The sequence below is a fragment of the Centroberyx affinis genome, unplaced genomic scaffold (genome assembly GCF_046629955.1).
Source record: "Centroberyx affinis isolate AG114_WGS23_722 - 3 ecotype Tasmania unplaced genomic scaffold, CSIRO-AGI_Caff_v1 ptg000235l_1, whole genome shotgun sequence".
Classification (NCBI taxonomy): domain Eukaryota; kingdom Metazoa; phylum Chordata; class Actinopteri; order Beryciformes; family Berycidae; genus Centroberyx; species Centroberyx affinis.
Window position 1 is genome coordinate 76,913 of NW_027278920.1, and position 18,238 is coordinate 95,150.

At 41.2% G+C, this 18,238-nt stretch overlaps 1 protein-coding gene across 2 annotated transcripts; it reads right to left on the minus strand.

The window, feature by feature from the left end:
* Positions 1 to 196: 196 nt before the first annotated feature.
* Positions 197 to 14,508, minus strand: LOC139664360 (transmembrane protein 198-like). Of its 2 annotated transcripts, none has more exons than XM_071543168.1 (5): positions 14,048 to 14,508; positions 3,279 to 3,537; positions 2,013 to 2,588; positions 1,725 to 1,802; positions 197 to 1,430 (listed from the first exon to the last, which is right to left on the minus strand). In XM_071543168.1, the coding sequence occupies exons 2-5, from the start codon at positions 3,436 to 3,438 to the stop codon at positions 1,378 to 1,380; spliced, it is 867 nt and encodes a 288-aa protein (XP_071399269.1). In that variant the 5' UTR covers positions 3,439 to 3,537; positions 14,048 to 14,508; the 3' UTR covers positions 197 to 1,377. The 2 variants fall into 2 exon arrangements, with proteins under 2 accessions (XP_071399269.1, XP_071399259.1); XM_071543158.1 differs by having other exon boundaries at positions 1,654 to 1,802.
* Positions 14,509 to 18,238: the final 3,730 nt, after the last annotated feature.

Here is an 18,238-nt window from a genome sequence, read left to right on the forward strand (position 1 = left end):
CCATGGCAACACCAACCAGTTGCAGAGTAGGAAATCCTCCCCCATGACCTCTTGTCTTGCCTTTGAAAAATCTGGTGAGTAACGCTGCCAGTGTTGCTAGGTGCCCAAAGAGACAAAACACTGCAATTTATTTGAGTCGACTAATGAGCAAAACTATTTTTGTATCAAACAGATTTATTTATCTTCGCAATTCCTATCAACAATTATGTACAGATTCAGGTGACAAGAGAGTGATGTCCCTGCAAAATCATTCACACAAATAACAAAACGGATAATTCTTTAAAAATCTACAAATTAACAGCAAATATGCATCGAATTTTTTGTCCTTTTTTCATCAATCTACTGCTTACTTGTTCATAATATAAATTAAATTATAAAAAAAAGTTTCAGATACTCCATAAGTATACTCAACAGTCTACAAACACATGAAAGTCACTTCACCTATTTTGACAAAAGCTACATTGCAAACACAAAAAGGTCATAGCATTAGAGTGTTGCTAATAAACGATCATGTTAAAAGCTCTAGAAAGGAGCTCTAAAAAAAAAAACCAACTCAATTTTAATTGCATCATTTAGTTTTTTTTCCACTTTGTCATATTTATGGCCATGTATCTGTCTACATGTCATGTGCTGTATTTCTGTCTCATCACATTTAATCTAAAACACAAAAATTTTTTAGGACATACCCTCAAAAATCATTCAACTAAACATACAAACAGTTAAACAGTAAGACAGGTACCCACAACAAATAACACTTCATGGCACTGATTAATAGTTTTTTTGAAGCACAGTACTCATGTTGTGTCATACGAAGTACGCATGTGATGCACATGTGATGTCATGGCCACAATCCATTACCAAACACAAATACATCAGTTTTTGAGGCATGTACTTGCTGTTATGTATTTAATAATACTTGACATGAGGAAATGTATGACCTTAGTTTATTAGTATCTGTTTTTAGTGATTTTCTCTCTCTCTCTCTCTGAGAAACCCATTGATGCAGTGGTTATAGTATTCATCAAACAGGGGCTCAACATCTCTCCCTTCTCCCCAAAAAAGCAGCATACCAACAGGGAACCCATGCCATTGAACTCCAGGTTGCTCTCTACAAAACATCCAGGACTGACACACTGATAAGAGGTGCGCTGGTATAAAATATGTTTTCTCCCTCCCTCAATTGAGGGACTTTAAAAACCCTTAGTGGGGCAGTTTATAGGATTTAGTCTACATTAGGAAGGCAGCAGTGGAGAACCAGAGAGTGTAGTCCCTTCTCATCCTCAGACCCTGATGACTGGTGTGGTGGCGGTGAGAGGCACGGTGGAGCCCGTCTCATAGTCCAAATCGATCATGGTGTGGTTGGCGGTGCCCAGGCTGCTAAGGGAGGTGCCTGTGCCCGTCTGTCTGTCCCGCAGACTTTGCAGGTAGCTCTGAGAGAAAGAACAAAAGAGGGAGAGAGATGAGAGAGAGGCAGGAAAAAGGTGGGGTGTTTGAACATGAAACGGATCTTGGAAAAAGTATGATTCGCGTTTAGCAAAGTTCTTTGCACTGAGTTTCACAGGGATACAGGTAAGCATGACAGATGCCATAAAATGACAATTTCTATAACTATAATCTATAACTACAGCTTGTGCCATGTCGGGTGACACTGACCGGTGCCAGTAGATCCCCAGCGTAACGTTTCACTGGGGTGGGTTTACGGCGGTACGTGCCTTCCTGCCCACCTGCCTGCTGTCGCTTCTTGGCATCCTTCTCTCTGATCCGCATCAGCTGGACTCTCTTCTGTCTCCGGCTGATAATGACTAAGAAGGGAGGGGAGGAATTGAGAAAGACAGTTTTACAACACCACTTTATTTATTATGACTCATATCATAGTCACTCTGGAGAGAATATGAGATCGTAATGGAAACATGTTGCATCCAAAATCATAACTAAAATGTTCTGTGAAAAACATCTTTACAAAATGACAGAGCTGCTCTCACAGTGTAAGCCTCACGATATTTAAGCCTCACCCTCAGTGTGAGAGAAACTGTCGTCTGTCAGTTTCCACTGGACCAGTACTCCCATCAAGCTGAGGGCGGGCCAGATGCCCAAGATGACCCAACTGTACCAGCAGAGAGGCGGCCCGGGTGCCAGGCGCAAACACTCGTACACGTACGTGGCCAGAGCCAGCATCTCCACAAAGTAGTCAGCGCACACTGTCATGATAGCTGCCCCGAACACAGCGGTGGAGAGCATGGTGAAGAGCTTTTGCCACTGCAGCGTAAGCACCGCGAACAGCATGCCCGCTCCCAGCAGCGTGCCCAGGGGTACCCAGACGGTGGTGGGGGTGTAGAACTGGTGAGCCACCAGCAGGGCGGCGAGAGCCAGCAGGAGGCCCAGCAGCAGGCCCGTCATGAAGAGGCCGACGCTACGCACCAACATGGTGACCAGGCCGCACAGCAGGCCGATACCGAGGCCGATACCGGCGCTGGCCTCCACGCTCAGCTGGGTGTCCAGGACACGCTCCTTGTGGCACAGCAGGAAAATGATGACAGAGCCAAACATGAGGCCGGACAGGAACATGACCGCCTTGAAACAGCGGTAACCTGGAAGAGACGGGACGGGACAGTTTTATAATGAGGACAAAAGAGTCGTGAGGAAGAGTTACATAAGGAAATATCCCATTGTATGAATATAAAGTAAGCACACTAAAGCGCTGCAGATTTACTCTATGGACATGAATTCAGTCAAAATTCAAGGAAATAAATGGGATCATTATGCTGAGTCTAATGTAAGAAAAGGCAACAGCCTATTCATAATGGCTGCAGGCTTGCCCAAAGTCTTCAAGAGTAGAGTCATCCTAATGGGAAATGACTCATTTGTGTGTGTGTGTCTGTGTGAGGCGTGATTACAATGCACTGCAGAACATTAGAGTGGTGGATATCCTTAATGCATGATGATAAATTAAATGGCCTGGCATTTTCAATTTCTCAAATCAGTTTTAATAGCCATTAAGCTGTGACATGAGAGAGTTTCCAATGACTGACAATATGCAGCGTTCACTTTCGTGTTCCAGCCTGATTAGATCAAATTTTTACAGGGAGGAACGGACAATGCCTGTTGCAATCTGGTCGTAGAGGAGAGCAGTGACATCAAGTGAAAGCAAAGGAATAGCCAACTTGAATTGGCAAAATCAAACGGTGTACTATAGAGCACGGTTACGTACACATGATATGTTTAGATACTGTGTTGTGTCACAAGAAAAACATGAGGTTTTAGTACGCTTGGTGTCTTACCAAAGAAGCAGTAGATGATACCGAACAGGCAACACATGGAGCAGATGACGGTAGGGATGACATCATACTTCCTCTCGATCTCCAAGCTACAGGCGTCGACCTCAGCCGTGCCTGCCCCTGCCCCTGCCCCATCAGAGCCCAGCCCAGTGGGATCTGCCATTTTGGGCAAATGTCAGCGGGTTTGGGGCTGGTTGAAGTTTGGGACAAGGATAGAGCGGCTGATTGTGTTATCTTAAGTCCATCTGAGCAGATGAGGTGACTGCAAAACAAGAGAAAATGTTGGTATAAGTCAAAGATCACCAATACAATTAAACAAAAACAAACTTTTGGTACTGTAACTCTAGTGGAGTAGATGTAAACAGAGCCTGAATGGCGGTTCCAGCCCCTCTAACAAACATTCCCTAGCCACAATACTATGAACGGACAGTGGAGAAATACGAGAAAAGGAAATACAGTCGAATGAGTGAAGAATAAAATACAGCATGTCCCCGTCAACACCGGGACTTGGGCTGACAACTCCTCAGCCGTCTCCAAGGCTGTAGGCGAAGTGTGAAATCTTCAGATCAACTGTGACTTCTGCCTAGTTGCATGTGCGGCTGTCACACACTCCATAAGCTCTCCTACTGAAAGCAGTACTGTATACCACATTTGGTTTCTATGGGCACAGACAGAAACCATAAACATATCTAACAGACCATAAGATGGCTCCCCATTTTAAACAATACTGAACTTAGCACAAAAACACTTAATTGATCACCGCAATTATATTGTGATAGCAACTAGCTGACATCGTATCTGTTTGCACTACACACAATGATGTAGAAAAGCAGATATCGTTTATATACTAAAGTACAATCTCATATGTTTTGAAGCTTCCCCTTTTCTGTGATTGTATGTCTGCAAAACAGTGCCTACAAAGTAAACAACTGGTACTGTCCAAGGGTTATATATGATATTTAATAGGTTGATCTGGCAGGCGCACAGAGCCACAGAGGGTAGTAACGGGGCTCAAGGCTTAGGGTGGACTGCTCTCTCTGAGGCTGCTGGCAGGTCCTCCCTCATGATCTCACCCCAGTCCAGATCCGATTACAGCTAACTCACGTTTTCAGCTCGGGAGAAACAGTCAGGAACAGTCAGCCCCCTGCCCTTTCTCTTCATCTGCTTGCCAGCTCTTTCTCTGTCCCCCCTCTTCCTGTTTATCTGATGCTTTGTCTCTCTTTCATTACCCGAAACTTTCCCCACCTCAAATCTACCTTCCCTTTTACACTACGTGGCTACACAATGCGCTTTCTTTTTGCCTTTTTCTCAGAAACACAAGGCTACGTATTATGACCTGCCCATGACTTTACATGGAAAAAATGAGAGACCATTGGAAAGTTCTCTCTCTCTCTCGCTTGCTGACTTAGTTCGTTCTTTGGTACCTGTCTCTCTGTCTCCCATCAGTTAAAATTGTAATGACAGAAATTAAGAAAAAAATATCTTCCCAGTTGGCATCTTGACACTAGTCTTTGGTATCCATTACATATTTTATTAAAACTTTGAGGATATAAATAGATCTTTAAGTAAAATAATTTGCTGTGGATGCAATAATGTAGTTACATGAAATAGTGCTAAAATGCACAATTTTATCTTTTTTATAAAAAATGAGAAATATTCTTCAGCCAAACAGCAACGACTATGATTTGTAGTTTTCATAACCTTGTGAGAAGAAAAAGGTTTCTGCTTATGAAGTGACTTGTGAACAAAAACATCAAGACATTTTGTTGACTGTAGCAGCACAAAAAGTAAATTGGATAAAATGAGAATAGGCCCAAAATAAAATCTATCTTTTCTACCAAAATTAGCACTGCTGGAAAGATCTTTATACAATCAAGACTATAATCTTCATATCAAGCCCAGCCAACTCAAAATGAAGAACCAAGTTCCCTTCTGAGGCAGAAGCAGTACTAGGAATGAAACTACACACAAGAACCTCACTGTTAGGGGATTTTGTTTTGCTCTGGTGTGGGCGTTGGATACAGTGACTGTAAACCGAGACCCGGCTCTCCATGTTGGGGTTGATTTCCTATCAGGTTTGGCTTTCCCCTCTAATGCTGCATTCTGGTCATATCAGAGGCAGCGGAAGAACAGGATGACATCTCGTTGCTACAGCGTGGCAGCATTCATGTTTAAGTGTGAATTAAATGGATCATCTTGATTTTCATTCACTTCTGCAGTTTATGGTGCCAAGTGGGAGATATCAGAGCCTACAAAAAATTCCTTCAGCCTACTTGTATTAGGGGGTTGACAGCTTGTATTTACAGTAAATTAGATATGACATGAACGGCGCATGTGAAACACCTGTGCTGGCCAGTTGAGTTAGGGTGTCTTCATTTGGAGGGCTGCTCCTATAAAGCATGTGTTTCCCCAGGGTGCCTCTCACACCGCGGCCTAAAGCCTTTTGACTGTTTCAGTTTGCCTGTCCGGTGGCCTTTTGCCATTTTCCAATCTGAGAAAATGGCAAAATGTTTTTCTTTTTCTTTCAAGGAGTATGAAACATGAATGTGCGACTATATCAAGTGAGATATATGAGGTGAATTTCATCATCCACTACACACAGAGTAGTAAATAACTACATTTTGGCAGGAATACGCTTGCATTGCTTACACAGTACGAGTTTCCTCCAACAAATGACATCACATGTTTTTGTAGGAGGCAGCAAGAACTGTGTAAGTTACTGAAGACTTGTAGGTAACTACTAAAACTACAAAATTAGTTTTCTAAAAGAAAAAAATATATATATATTTAAAGAGATAAAAAAAACTCTACAATCCAAATTTTAGAGGTAGTCCTCTCTATGTCCTATCTATGTATTTTCCAACTTCTTTGAACCCGTCTACTACTGTTCTTTTTTCTTTCCCTGAACACAAACCAATCTATTCATGCCTCCACCTCTTTATCTGAGTTTCGCTTTGCTCTCTGTGTTCTTCCATACACCACAATGTAGTTTGGATATAGCTTTACTTTTCAAGTAGTAGTTTTACATTTTGTGGGGGATAGTAAAATAGTAACATTACATTATACAGTAGCTCGTTTTTTTCCATAATTGCACTGTAATTAGGCAATAACAAATTTTGCTACAACTTCCTATGTTGCTACTAGTAGGCCAAGACCTTGACTAAATATTTTGTGGTCACATTATTGGATCTAGTTACACCTTCAGGAAAAACTCACCAATGCTAACAGAGAAAAAAATTGACAAGTCTCATCCTTTCTTGCAGTATTAATAGTTTCTCTATAACAACTCATAATTTGCCATATGTCATATTTGGTTATTGTTAAATTACACCGTAATTGTTGAAATGATATTTTTGGGTTACCAGTAAAACTAGCAGCTAAAATTCTTTCAGTGCGAACTAGTCCGTTTTTTAAACTACATTTTAAGAGTAGTTTCCTCAACTCTGTACATACACACACACCCATACACACTCCCATGGCCGTGTGTCTGCCCCTCATGTTACCCCTCAGTGAGTCACAATGGTGTCCTATGTCTAGGAGGCTTGGAAGTCCATGCTGCTCTGGGAGAATAGAGCCATTATGCAGCATGACAAAGACTCTGAGGCCCATGCCGTGACCTCTAGTGGCACTCAGAGCAAACCATGCGGAGGAAAAGGGAGACCACCTAAAGATGGTGGAGAGCACCAAGGAGACTGGTAGATCCCAAGTGTTTGCTTAGAGATAGATGCCAAGTATTTGCCTTGAGAGAGTTGGTGAGTGATGGAGGGAGGGGTTTCTTACTAGAAGCAGAGCTTTTTATCTAAAAGAATTATGTCATTAAACTCACTGGAGGCCCCAAAAGCTCCCAATACTCTGTAGCAGAATGTTCAATAAGCTAATGTCGCCTGGCAACAAATACAATACCAGTAAACAGAGTTTGGCAACAATTTCAGTTCCAGGATGTGTCAGCCTGATCGTTAGAGGCTTTAAAAGTTCCAGATCCCTTCAATGTCGGACTGGAGGTTTTCCATGAAAATCAAAACGTTTTATTGAAAAACAAAAAATGTTCTCCAGTAGAACCACTAATAATGACAAATGGAGAGTTAAAATACACAATAAGCATCACAACTGTAGATGAGACACTGGAATATAGGCTGTGTTACCCTTGAAACTAAAACCTAGGTAAAGAGTGTACTCTTCCTGAACAAACACGTCGCAGGGGGCTGAGGAGCTGAGACCTCAGCTGCTGAGGAATAGGCAGGGCAGAGTACAAGTTCCCCACATAGCTAATTTGGGTGTGTTTAATCAAGGGGGTGGGTGTGTGATTACAGCCAAGGATGGGGGTGTTCTGGCTTGACGGCCAGGACCAGCTGAGAAGCTGAAGAACCTGCAGTGTTATGAATTGGCTGTCTGAAGACTTTACTTAGAAGACTCTACCAAGGTCTCTCTCTGAATGTGAGAGATGCATAGGAGCTTACACACCACAGTTGCAGCCATAAATCATGCCACCCTCAGCTGAATACCCCAACCGGCTCAAAGACCAGTCAAGTATAGACAAGAGCAAGCATGGACATGATGGTGCTAACACACTGGTGGTTGATTAGTTACAATGGCTGGACAAAACTGGAAAAAAATATGCTCATCATAATCACATTTGTTTTCACATTGGAGCACATGAAGCAGGACATCATATGGGCCACTACTGAGCTTCCTGCCTCTCCACACCAGGAAGCTCGGGCCCAGAAGAGGAAGCAGGGCTCATCAGGTTGCACTGTGTTGGAACTGACTCTTCTCTTGGGGCCACAAAGCAGAGACAGAGGCACAAAGTGGGATTATCAACATAGAGGCTTCGCTTCACTACCCAACAACACAATCTGCCTGGATTTAATCCAAAAACAGAACACAAATGCAACTCATCTTGGACTGCAACAAATTATTTTGTTGTTGATTGTTTTCATTAATTTATACTAATTACAATGAAAAATCTGCAATTGAACATTCAAAGTTGATTCACATAAGTTTTAATGTGGAATTTGCCATTATAGCCAAACTACATTTCTGCATATTACTGCCTGAGTCCAGACCGATATATCTAATATATTGCATTGCTATCGTTGGCTACATTTATGCTATGCATCAGTGTATAAACCTAGCCAACAAATGTAGCACAGCTGTAATGACTGAAGAGCTGATTTGTTAGATGGACTGGGAAACACAAGGCAGCTGCCAGAGAATTTGCACTCCTAGCAAAGTTACATTATCAGTACAAACAGCTTTTTCAAAATTGAATCAGAGAAAAGCAATCTGAGCATTACTAAGGTAACAAAGCAAAGCAAAGGTTCCCTTGCAATATGATGAAAGCAAGCTAGTAATCTGTCTGGCTCGTAGGCTAATCTACATATAACACTTGCCATTGTACAGCCAAGCGCCTCTACTTTGTGACTGAGATTGTTTCTGTTCAGGTGTTGGTGTGGCAGTTGCTGCTGTGGTGTGATGTAGCAACGTGCATGGTAAACAAAGCACCACATTATTTGGTTTCTGTTTACAGTATTCCAGAGTTTTTTATAATATATTCAGCATATACTCAGAATTTAGGCTTAATGCAGCCATGTTCAAAACAAAATGACGCATTGATTATGAATATGCAAAATCAACAAATTTACATGGTTGACAATCAATAAATCACTAACTTTGACAAATTGCTGCGGTCCAAAAATCAACCCGTCCAATGTCACTGCTGCCATTCCTGTCACTCTTCACTGCATACTAATTACTAAAACATAAATGCAACAAAAATAATCTTATTTATATCATTAACCCAAATACAAACCAGTTAGATTAAGTGAGGCTTCTAATGCTACCTCACACAAAAAGGAGTTATCGCTAACTTTCAGCATGTTGTTGAGTCAATCAAAATCAATCAATCAAAATCTTAAAGGGACGATCCCTTGTTCGTTCCCAGCTCTACTCCCTCCGGTCAGCTGTCTTCCCAAGGTGTCATATGGTCTTTCGAGGTCGTCAGCTGCTCTGCTCACAGCAGTCACTACACCAATATTTGAGGCAGTTACCAATACACAGGATCCAATGCAACTATCTGTTGTGCTATTTAGGATGACCACCTCTGTAGAAAGGATGTTAAAAGAAAGAGGGGTGGGAAGAGGGCAGGTATGTCACTGGGGTTAGTAGGGGGGATTGTCACCCATAGCTTAAGAAACCCCACTGTAAACATTTAAGGGGGCACAGCGTGAGATGAAAAGTGCATAAGGTAAAATCAGGGAGAATAAGTCACTCCTTTTCCATTTCAGCACACTGTTGTCTCTCACAACAACAAGCCTACAAGCTAGATAATATTAGACAGGAAGGATGACATCTGAGGACTTGTAACATAGCACAACTCATCCATTTCTGCAATTTGGAAGGCGCATTATGTTGAAAGTGACATGATGTTAGATGTCTCAAACTTCTCCATCATGTCAGAGCACTTTATGAAAGGCAGGAGACACACTGTTTATGTTGACAATCCAAGGCCAAGAGACTGTAAACACTTTCAGGTGTCATAATATTTTTTATCAGTATTTCTAGCTTCCTTTTCCCTCATAATCTCTCCAATTCATGGCTGCCTCTGAATTTAGTCTAAACAATAGCGGCCTTTCAACTTAAGATTGTGGAGAGCTACTTACAGAAAGGCAGAAAAAGTACAGGAACACAATGAGACGCCTTTTGAAGGGAATCACATGTCTGATGCATGCATACACATATTCATACGTATGTTCATAAACTTACTAAAATTATACTAAAACTCAGCACACAGCGCACAGCGCAGAAGGGAGGGGCAGGTATGCCTGCAGTAGTGCTCTATTAGGGTTTGTGGCGAGAACAGCCTTCAGCTGGGGGTGTGGTGCAGTGTGGAGGTCCGTATACACTGAAGTGATATAATCAAATGTGCTGCTGGTGGGCAGCAGGGTGGAATAGAGAGTTCAAGGTCCCTTCAACCTGAGGACCAGAATCCAACCAGCTGAGTCAACCGGCTACAAGCATCCGCCCTGCTGAAGAGTCCTGGAGCAAGACGCTGAACCCCTACCAGCTTCTAATTATAATAATAATTTGATATTCTAGTTTTTATTATTATTAAACTTTGTGTTACTTGTTATCTAAATGTTCATATGTTCACATTCTTTAAAAATTCAAATAAAATCAAATAAATCAGGCTACTGAGTGAATTGTGGTGACGTGTAGATAGGTATGTTAGGAGGCTGGGAGCCCATGCAGGGCCTATATACAGTATGTCTTTGGCACTTCCAGTTCAGCTCTGTCATTTACAGCAGTCAGAGCAGTCATTTAACCCTCTTTGTCAACTGCCAGTGAAGAATAATTGTACCTCCTACAAGGCTCTCACGAGCCGAAAATATCTCATATGTCCTTCATTTTCCGAGACATCTCAACACCCCCTCTCCTGCCACAGGAAAAAAAACTATAACCAATATTTAAAGTGCTATAAGTAGTCTGTGGATGGGTGTTCATGTTTCTCCACAACTTCAAAACCACTGGTATCAGTTTTTATGTGGTTGGCCTGCTGTGACAATGGGGTTTTCTTACACCCAAAACTCAATCGCTCCTTCCATCTCTGAATCCACCTTCATAACCTTCTTCTGTGCCCAACTGGGCTGAATAACGAGTGTATAAATACACTCCTCAAGTGCAGGAAAAACATTACACGCGGAGGAAAAGGAGTTCTTCAGTCATGTCAGTTCTTCCGCTATTTAGGCTAACTCTGCAACAATCATTTTAGAGGCAAAATCAAAACATGATGAACATTTCATGATTAAAATATAAAGTTCAGGAAATGTATTTCAGGTTTGCAAACAAACACAATTTTTCTTCTGTGCCGCATTTAAAAAAGACGTAGAACGCCTGCCACTATTTAAACGGCCTTCTCATTTTCTCAATTTCATTTTAAAAGTATTCCCAGAAGTAATCCTGTAATTTTACACAAGTATCTGTAATCAGAATACATTAACACAGTAAAAAAATGTTTTATTTAAAATATGTATCACTGCTACTGCCAACCCTGTTAACACTCAGGATGCACTGTCAGAGAGAGGATAAAGTCACAGTGAATAGCGCTCTTGTTATCAGATAAACTACAGCAATGAGTCTTTCTACAGATTATACAGCACAGCTCATCCCTAACACAGTGTTGTTAAGTGTTCTTATTCAAAATGGCATAGTGTACTGGGAGAGAACAAATGAGTTTCACCAGTGCGTGGATTAAACTGCCGATCAAAGCCAATCCTGACACTCCTCAGTATGTTGGACCAGTGCAGCAGGCCGGAGCACGTGGCCGGACAGAGCTGGAATGCTAATCTACAGATCTTTTGAAGACTTTAGTGGTAAAGACATTTCAATAGTCACTGTGAAACTGCATTTGCCTGCATTTTGACCTCATTCTTGATTAATAGCTTTATCTCCCAACACAGGAACTAAAGAAGATGGAGAAACTGAGCATGCTTGATTTTCATATTAATATTTGCCATTGATTATTAGTAAAGAATAATTAAGTAGCCACAAAAAAACAACAAAAAAACAATGAGATTCATCTTTTGCAACTGGTAAATCAGACATACTTTATAATCTTATTGTCAGCCTTTTTTCTGTCCAGCCAATTCAAGTACTTTTCGTATTAATCACTACTGGATTGCATAAAACAAGGCAAAAGTACACAGACAGTATTGATTGTCCACTGTATAAACTGTACAGCTGTCTCAAGCCCTTCAACAGTGCTAAGGTTAAGTCTGCATCCACTCCTCCCATAAATAAAGAGAGGTGAAAGAGCAGTAACTGACAGCGTGTGCATGCAGTGTATTCAAACAGCAGCGCTGATCTTAGATCAGATAAGATGCCTCTTAAATCATCATCACGGTGCAGTTGCAGTCAAGTGACCTGAACGGTGAGTTTTATGGACTGTAGCCCAGACTTGTCAACTCTATGACAGGTTGTGTTGTTGGCAAGTCCAAGTAAGGGCCCATTAAAAGCAGATTCACACTGATATGGTGATGATGTGATCATGAAGCGTGTTTTCTTTTCTTTTTTTGCAAGCAGTTAAAAGTGAAAAACCTCGTCAATTTAAAAAAAAAAAAAATCTTTACTGTGGAGAAGCTTTTACTCCAGCAAATAACACAGTATTTAAAATCTGAGTTATAAGAGAGATTTAACCAAAGAGATGCTTTTAGTCTTCTGCCTGTTTTCGTCTAAACAGGCCGAATCCGACTGTAGATCTAACTTTGTCCCATCACCTTTCATAGCAGCACACCAAAACCTGAAATGGAGCAAAATTTTGCATTTCTCTTTTTATTTACACTACAAAAAATAGGGTTAACCACTGCTGCCATCTCAGGGGAGTTCTAATGGTATATATTAGACATTAGAAAAACGCTAGCGTGTAAAGGAGAAAGCAGATCCCAGCATTGTAACTGCCCAAACTTCAAATTAAACCTTGCCTCCACCAAGTGAGTCTGTGTACACCGCCTTGCCCCAACAAGGTTCCCCTGATAGCTGCTTACAGTATCTCCAGTACAATAGAGTGTTTAGTACAGTAGGATTTTATTAACTGCCATGTTGCTTGTTTGTTTTAATCACTGGCGATGAAGGAAAAGTCTGTATGGTTCAAGCGTCTTTTAATAACAAAGATCCCTAAGGAAATGAGACCCTAGCATCTCTGCTAATTGAAAGGCAACATGAAAAACAACATGTGTGCTGCAACAGACTAAAGCTCCCACCAAACCCCTGCCTTTCTGCCTCTTTTCCTGCCTTCTCTCTCTCTCTCTCTCTCTCTGAAGCAGGGATGGGCTTCCTCTCTGCGTTTTCAAACGGCAAAACCATCTGGCACAAGCTGACAGACTAGCTTTGGAGTAGGTCAAGTAGAGAGGGGTGCATTGAGGGGGTGTAACTACAGACTTGGAGCAACGTCTCTGTGAAGACAGGACCTGTAGGCTGTCATCACACTGCCCAAAAACCAAGATGCACTCCCAGCCTGGAACACACAGCCGAGCCGCAAGGCCGGGGCTTGTCGCACGCTATGAGGATTATATGGAGAAAAATGAAAATGTTCCTCTCACAAAATGAAGGATGTTTCTGTACAGTTTGAACAGACACTATGTTTTGGAGCAATGTAAAAGAATACCAAATCTCTTTCTTTACATTTCTGGATTTTTCAAACATCATGTGAACTTCAACAAACAATTGCATAGAATCCACCAATCAATAAGTAGCCTACTTACCATTTGTTTCACTGGCACTACTATACTTTCCAGCTTAAGGGTTGTTAGCCAGTAATGACTAATGCATATTGTGAGGGATTTTTGGCCTCAAATGTCTGGTTCAGTGCACCAATAAAGCCTTTAGTCTTTCTGGATCCTTGTGTCATTGTCCTCAAGTGGTTTTAACATAAGTTGCTTTATGCCCCTTACTGTACTTTACAATAGGCTATAACAACTATGGAAATGGCCTATGTGTTATTACAAACACTTCCATCTGTAGATTTTGGCACTGTTTAGTCAGGATTTGGGGTGGAATCGTTCAAGTAATCAATCATCATCAGTAATGAAGTATGAGGCTATTGTTGCCATGCATAGACTGGAGTAATAAACTGTACTGAAAAGGCCATTGTCACTGGATAACAAACATGAACCCTATCCTTAGTGTGTAAGAAGAAGGAGTAGCTTAATTATGTAGACGCACCCGCCACACAGAGACCAAAAATCAAACTTTTGCTTTAGTAAAAGTGGGAAACTTACCGATGAGCCTGTGCTCGGCGGTTGTAACGTTAACTTTTCCGTGACAATCGGCCCTGTCAAACAGGAAAAACACCCCACCATTCACAAACACAAAAGCGGCGGCTGGGTCCCAGGGAAAACCGGTTTTCTCCAAACTTCACGCTAGGCTCTTTCTAAACTCGCAGGCTGCGGTAAGGGAAGACACAACGGCATCGTTTTTTTTCATCCCCTTTTAAAAATCTAATCCAAATCTTGTTTTGAGCAAATGTGTTACCACAACGACGAGGCAGTGTCTGGTGTCCGCGGGCGGCTCGGAGAACTTTATTCGTTTAACCGTTGGGCTCGCGTCTATCTGTGACTCGCGACTAAATCATTTTTGTGTCCTGCCTGTGGAAAACCTAACCCTGCTACTCTTCCTCCACACACCTCCCCTCTCTTTCTCTCACTGAATTAGAAACCACTTAAAATAAGAGAGAGGAGAAAAGTTTTCCCCCCCCCTCTCTCTCGCTCTCTCTCTCTCTCTGCGAGGCAACCCCCTCTCGGTCCCATCTAGCGTCGTGTCAGTCCGGGGAAGGGGAGGGGGCACACAGACATGATTCAAACTTTTCAGATTAACCTAGAGGCCATGAACTGATTTAACTAATGGGGAATGGTGTAGCACTAATCATTAGGTTTATTTTTTTACATTAAATTGGACATAATTAAAGAGCGCATTGGTTAGAAGAAACACTTAGGGTTCATTCCTAACGAAAAACACTTTAATAAACCTATATGGACTAGCAGTATAGTGGTCAGATACGATTCTAGTTAATTTTTCGTACTTATACTATGATATCACTATAATATGCCTATGGGGACTCAGTTTTTCCAAGGCCTAGTAATTGTATAGTATGACAATGTGGGATAAGATGGTTTTCATCAGGGATGGACGACCAAGGAAGATACTGGATACATTTTAATGACCCCAGAGAGTGTGTACTGTGATCATGAGTAGCTACTTTGATGCACATAGCTGTTAGATAGGCTATGTCTAATATAAAATCAGATCCATGGATGGTGTTAAAGGCGCTGCATATGAAGACTATAGTGAACTGAAGTGTTTTGATGTGGGTGAAGGAACAGGCTGTGTCTTTTGGAGATGGTTTGATTCCATTTCTTCCCCCTGCGCTTGTATACATGTGTATCTGTGTGTAAAGGGATTTGAGGATTTGTTGGGTTGAGATAAAGTGCCAACTGGCGACAGACTCTCTGTCTGCATGTAAGGCTTTGTCGTGTGTCTGCACAGAGGAACCCGGGGCTTTGAAGGCCAGGCAGAGGGAATGAACTACAGCTGAGTGCTGAGGCTGAGTAGGAGCGCTTCATTCACATCACAGAGCCTCCCGGAATAGGCTGCCGTGTCCCAGAGACTTTGTAACAGAGTAGACTATCAGCTTTTGTTTGAGGGTTTTTCTAACCACAAAACACAAAAGGTTCAAGAACTACAGCCAGTTCTGTTCAGGGTGCCTGCACTTATTTGGAGATAATCTTTATGAACTAGTCATTAGTATGCAGTCAATGACTTCTAAAAGGTTTCCTAACCGTAAACATCCCTAGACACTCAGGCTCTTTCCTAGGCTGCATTGAAGTGCATTTCTATGAGGATTCAGCAACGAATGTGCTTGATTACAAGTTACTCAGAGAGTAAAGTAAATTATTGGTTAAATTAGTGCATGTGAGCAAGAGTATGAGCTATTAAACCATTCTTGGATCCTCATGCTGCTAACGTGCCTTAAGATTGACATGCATCAGTTTCATGGTTGTTTCTTCATACCAATTTCCCCATAGAATTCAATAGGAAAAGTATCAGGGTGAAACAACTGCTAAATAAGATCATTTCATCATTGAGATAACCTAGACTACTATCCCAAAAAACACAAATTAGGGACAAATGACAAATCCAACTTGGTGGAGAACTGATCTTTGACAGTCAGAAATTCAAATATCGCAATGCAATCCAGAAATACACACCTGTAAACACAGTAAATGGGAAAAGATTGTTTTGAGCTGTTGAAACTTTGCAAAGTTTCTCCCTGATTTAGCAAGAACTCAATTTATGCCACAGAGCAATGTTTTCATGTCCAGTCATATTTTATGTTCAACTTCAACTTCACTCTTGAGACCCTTGGTTTAATGCCCAAAATGTTTAAAACTAAAAACCTTTTGCATGTAAATGAGAGCTATTCTCCTCACCGACAATCTGCCTACATAATAGTTTACAACTATGTTGTTAACAATGAGTTATTGTTACATGATATTAATGCACTCTCACCACAGAGAAAGGTTACTGGGCAGGTCCTATGGCTACAGGTAGATCCTTCAAAAGCAGCCGCACACTCATAACTCTGATGCAAAAGTATGAATTTAATCGACGTTCCGGCACTTGATGCCTTCTTCAGGTCTTCTTCTACAGGTAGATCCTTACCAGGAAGTGACTTCATGATCAATCACTTTTTACAAGAATTATGTAACCAACCAATCAAATTACCCCCAAATGTTATCCTGGGAACCATCACTCATCCTCTCCTACATTGCAGATGATTCTTATATGCATCCTCTGTAGGATTTCCCCTAATATCACTGTCACTTCAGTTCATTTCTACATTTCTCTGCTGAATGAGCCAACATAAACATGAAGCAAGGTGGCAGGTGGGTAATGTCTTATGACTGTCACTGAATAAATTATTGATCCATGGGAGTTCTGGGGAGAACAAATTGTTACAAAAATATTAGGTTGGGTTTTCTTCCCCCTCACCACTGAATATACAAGTAGATTTACCTAAGCATTAGAAAGCAGTGGTGAACAAATCACTGCATAGCCTATCTACAATGAGCTGTCTTCAAAGAATGTAACTTTGTTCATGACGCATGTGTGGCTTACTACTAGGCAATAATATTGTTTCTACCGTCTGTGACCTGTGACAATACGCTTTAATACAAAACAAAAAAAAGGTCCTTTGCATTTCTTTCTGCACAATGTAAACTCAAAGAGTCCAAACCTTAGTTTATGGTTTCAACCTAGGTAGTGCCCTACAAATGAAGTGTTGTCTATTTGAAGAGGTTTGACGAGTCAACAAGTCCAAGCCAATATGAGATATTTAAGCAGGCACTGCAATGGTTGAGAAAAATGTGAGGGGTTGGTTCAATAAATTTTGCTTGTACTTCTTCCATGGCATATTAAAAGAGGAATGTCTTGAATTTTGAATTCACCTCTGAGGCTCTTTTGAACAGAAAGCCTGGCCTCCATTTTCAGTAATAAAAGCATGGTTTCTATTGACAAATTCTATTGATGTTTGTAAACAAGATTTAGGAACTGGCATTAAGAAATATCTACGCAAATGCGCCGACACATATGTCAGGACTTCTAGTAATAGCTCTTATCTGGTCTGGTTAGTAATGGTATGAAGTTGTGGATCATCCCTGTATGCATATTGTAGAGGGTTTCCAAGTCTGGTGAATTTGTGGAAGACTGTTGCATCGGCGTTATTCTGTGCAGAGGAAGTGATCTATGGCTTCTTAGCGTCTTGAACCCCACCCACCCACCAATGTGCACACATGCTTACACACACAAACGTTTGTAGATGCTCAGGTCTGCCTCTGGGTCTGTGGGATGGGGGTCTGACCAGATGCCGTAACAGGAAGTCACTAACATGGTCCAGATGTGAAGACAAAAGAGACCACCTCCAACACAGCTGGAAAAAGTGGCAGACTTCAGGCAGTGACTGGAGACATACTACGGTCTCTCAGACTATTAGAGAAAGCTTGATCAAAAGATTGTGTTTTATGTAAAAAAAAAACCTATTTGTTTCATTATATGACAAATACCAACCAATTCTTCAAATGTGGGTCCTATTGTCCCTATCCTCACTCACTACAGAGGCACGAGAGTAAAGGCTTTGTTTAAAAAACAATCTTAAAAATAAGTGCATGTTAGATTTCTAAATGAGTAGTGTTTTTTTTATCATTATATCGGATTCAAATTCATTCTGATTAAGTATAAAATTAAGGCATATTTCTTAAAATAGAAAAAAAAAAAAAAAAACGTAATCTGAGTACATGGCAATCACCAATGTAATCCACAAAAAGTAAGTAATTATTCAACTTTATGTGCCCTCTAGTGATTAAAATGGTATGGTGCAACAGTGTGACTAAGAAAACCAGTCGGTGGGCCACTAC

Bases quoted from the DNA above. Each gene is read 5' to 3' on its own strand.
- LOC139664360 (XM_071543158.1), bottom strand. From the start codon at position 3,438: ATGGCAGATCCCACTGGGCTGGGCTCTGATGGGGCAGGGGCAGGGGCA. The intron at 2,589-3,278 runs GTAAGACACCAA...CGTCTCTTCCAG, and splicing joins TATCATCTACTGCTTCTTTG to GTTACCGCTGTTTCAAGGCG. The intron at 1,803-2,012 runs GTGAGGCTTAAA...CTCCCTTCTTAG, and splicing joins CAGTTTCTCTCACACTGAGG to TCATTATCAGCCGGAGACAG.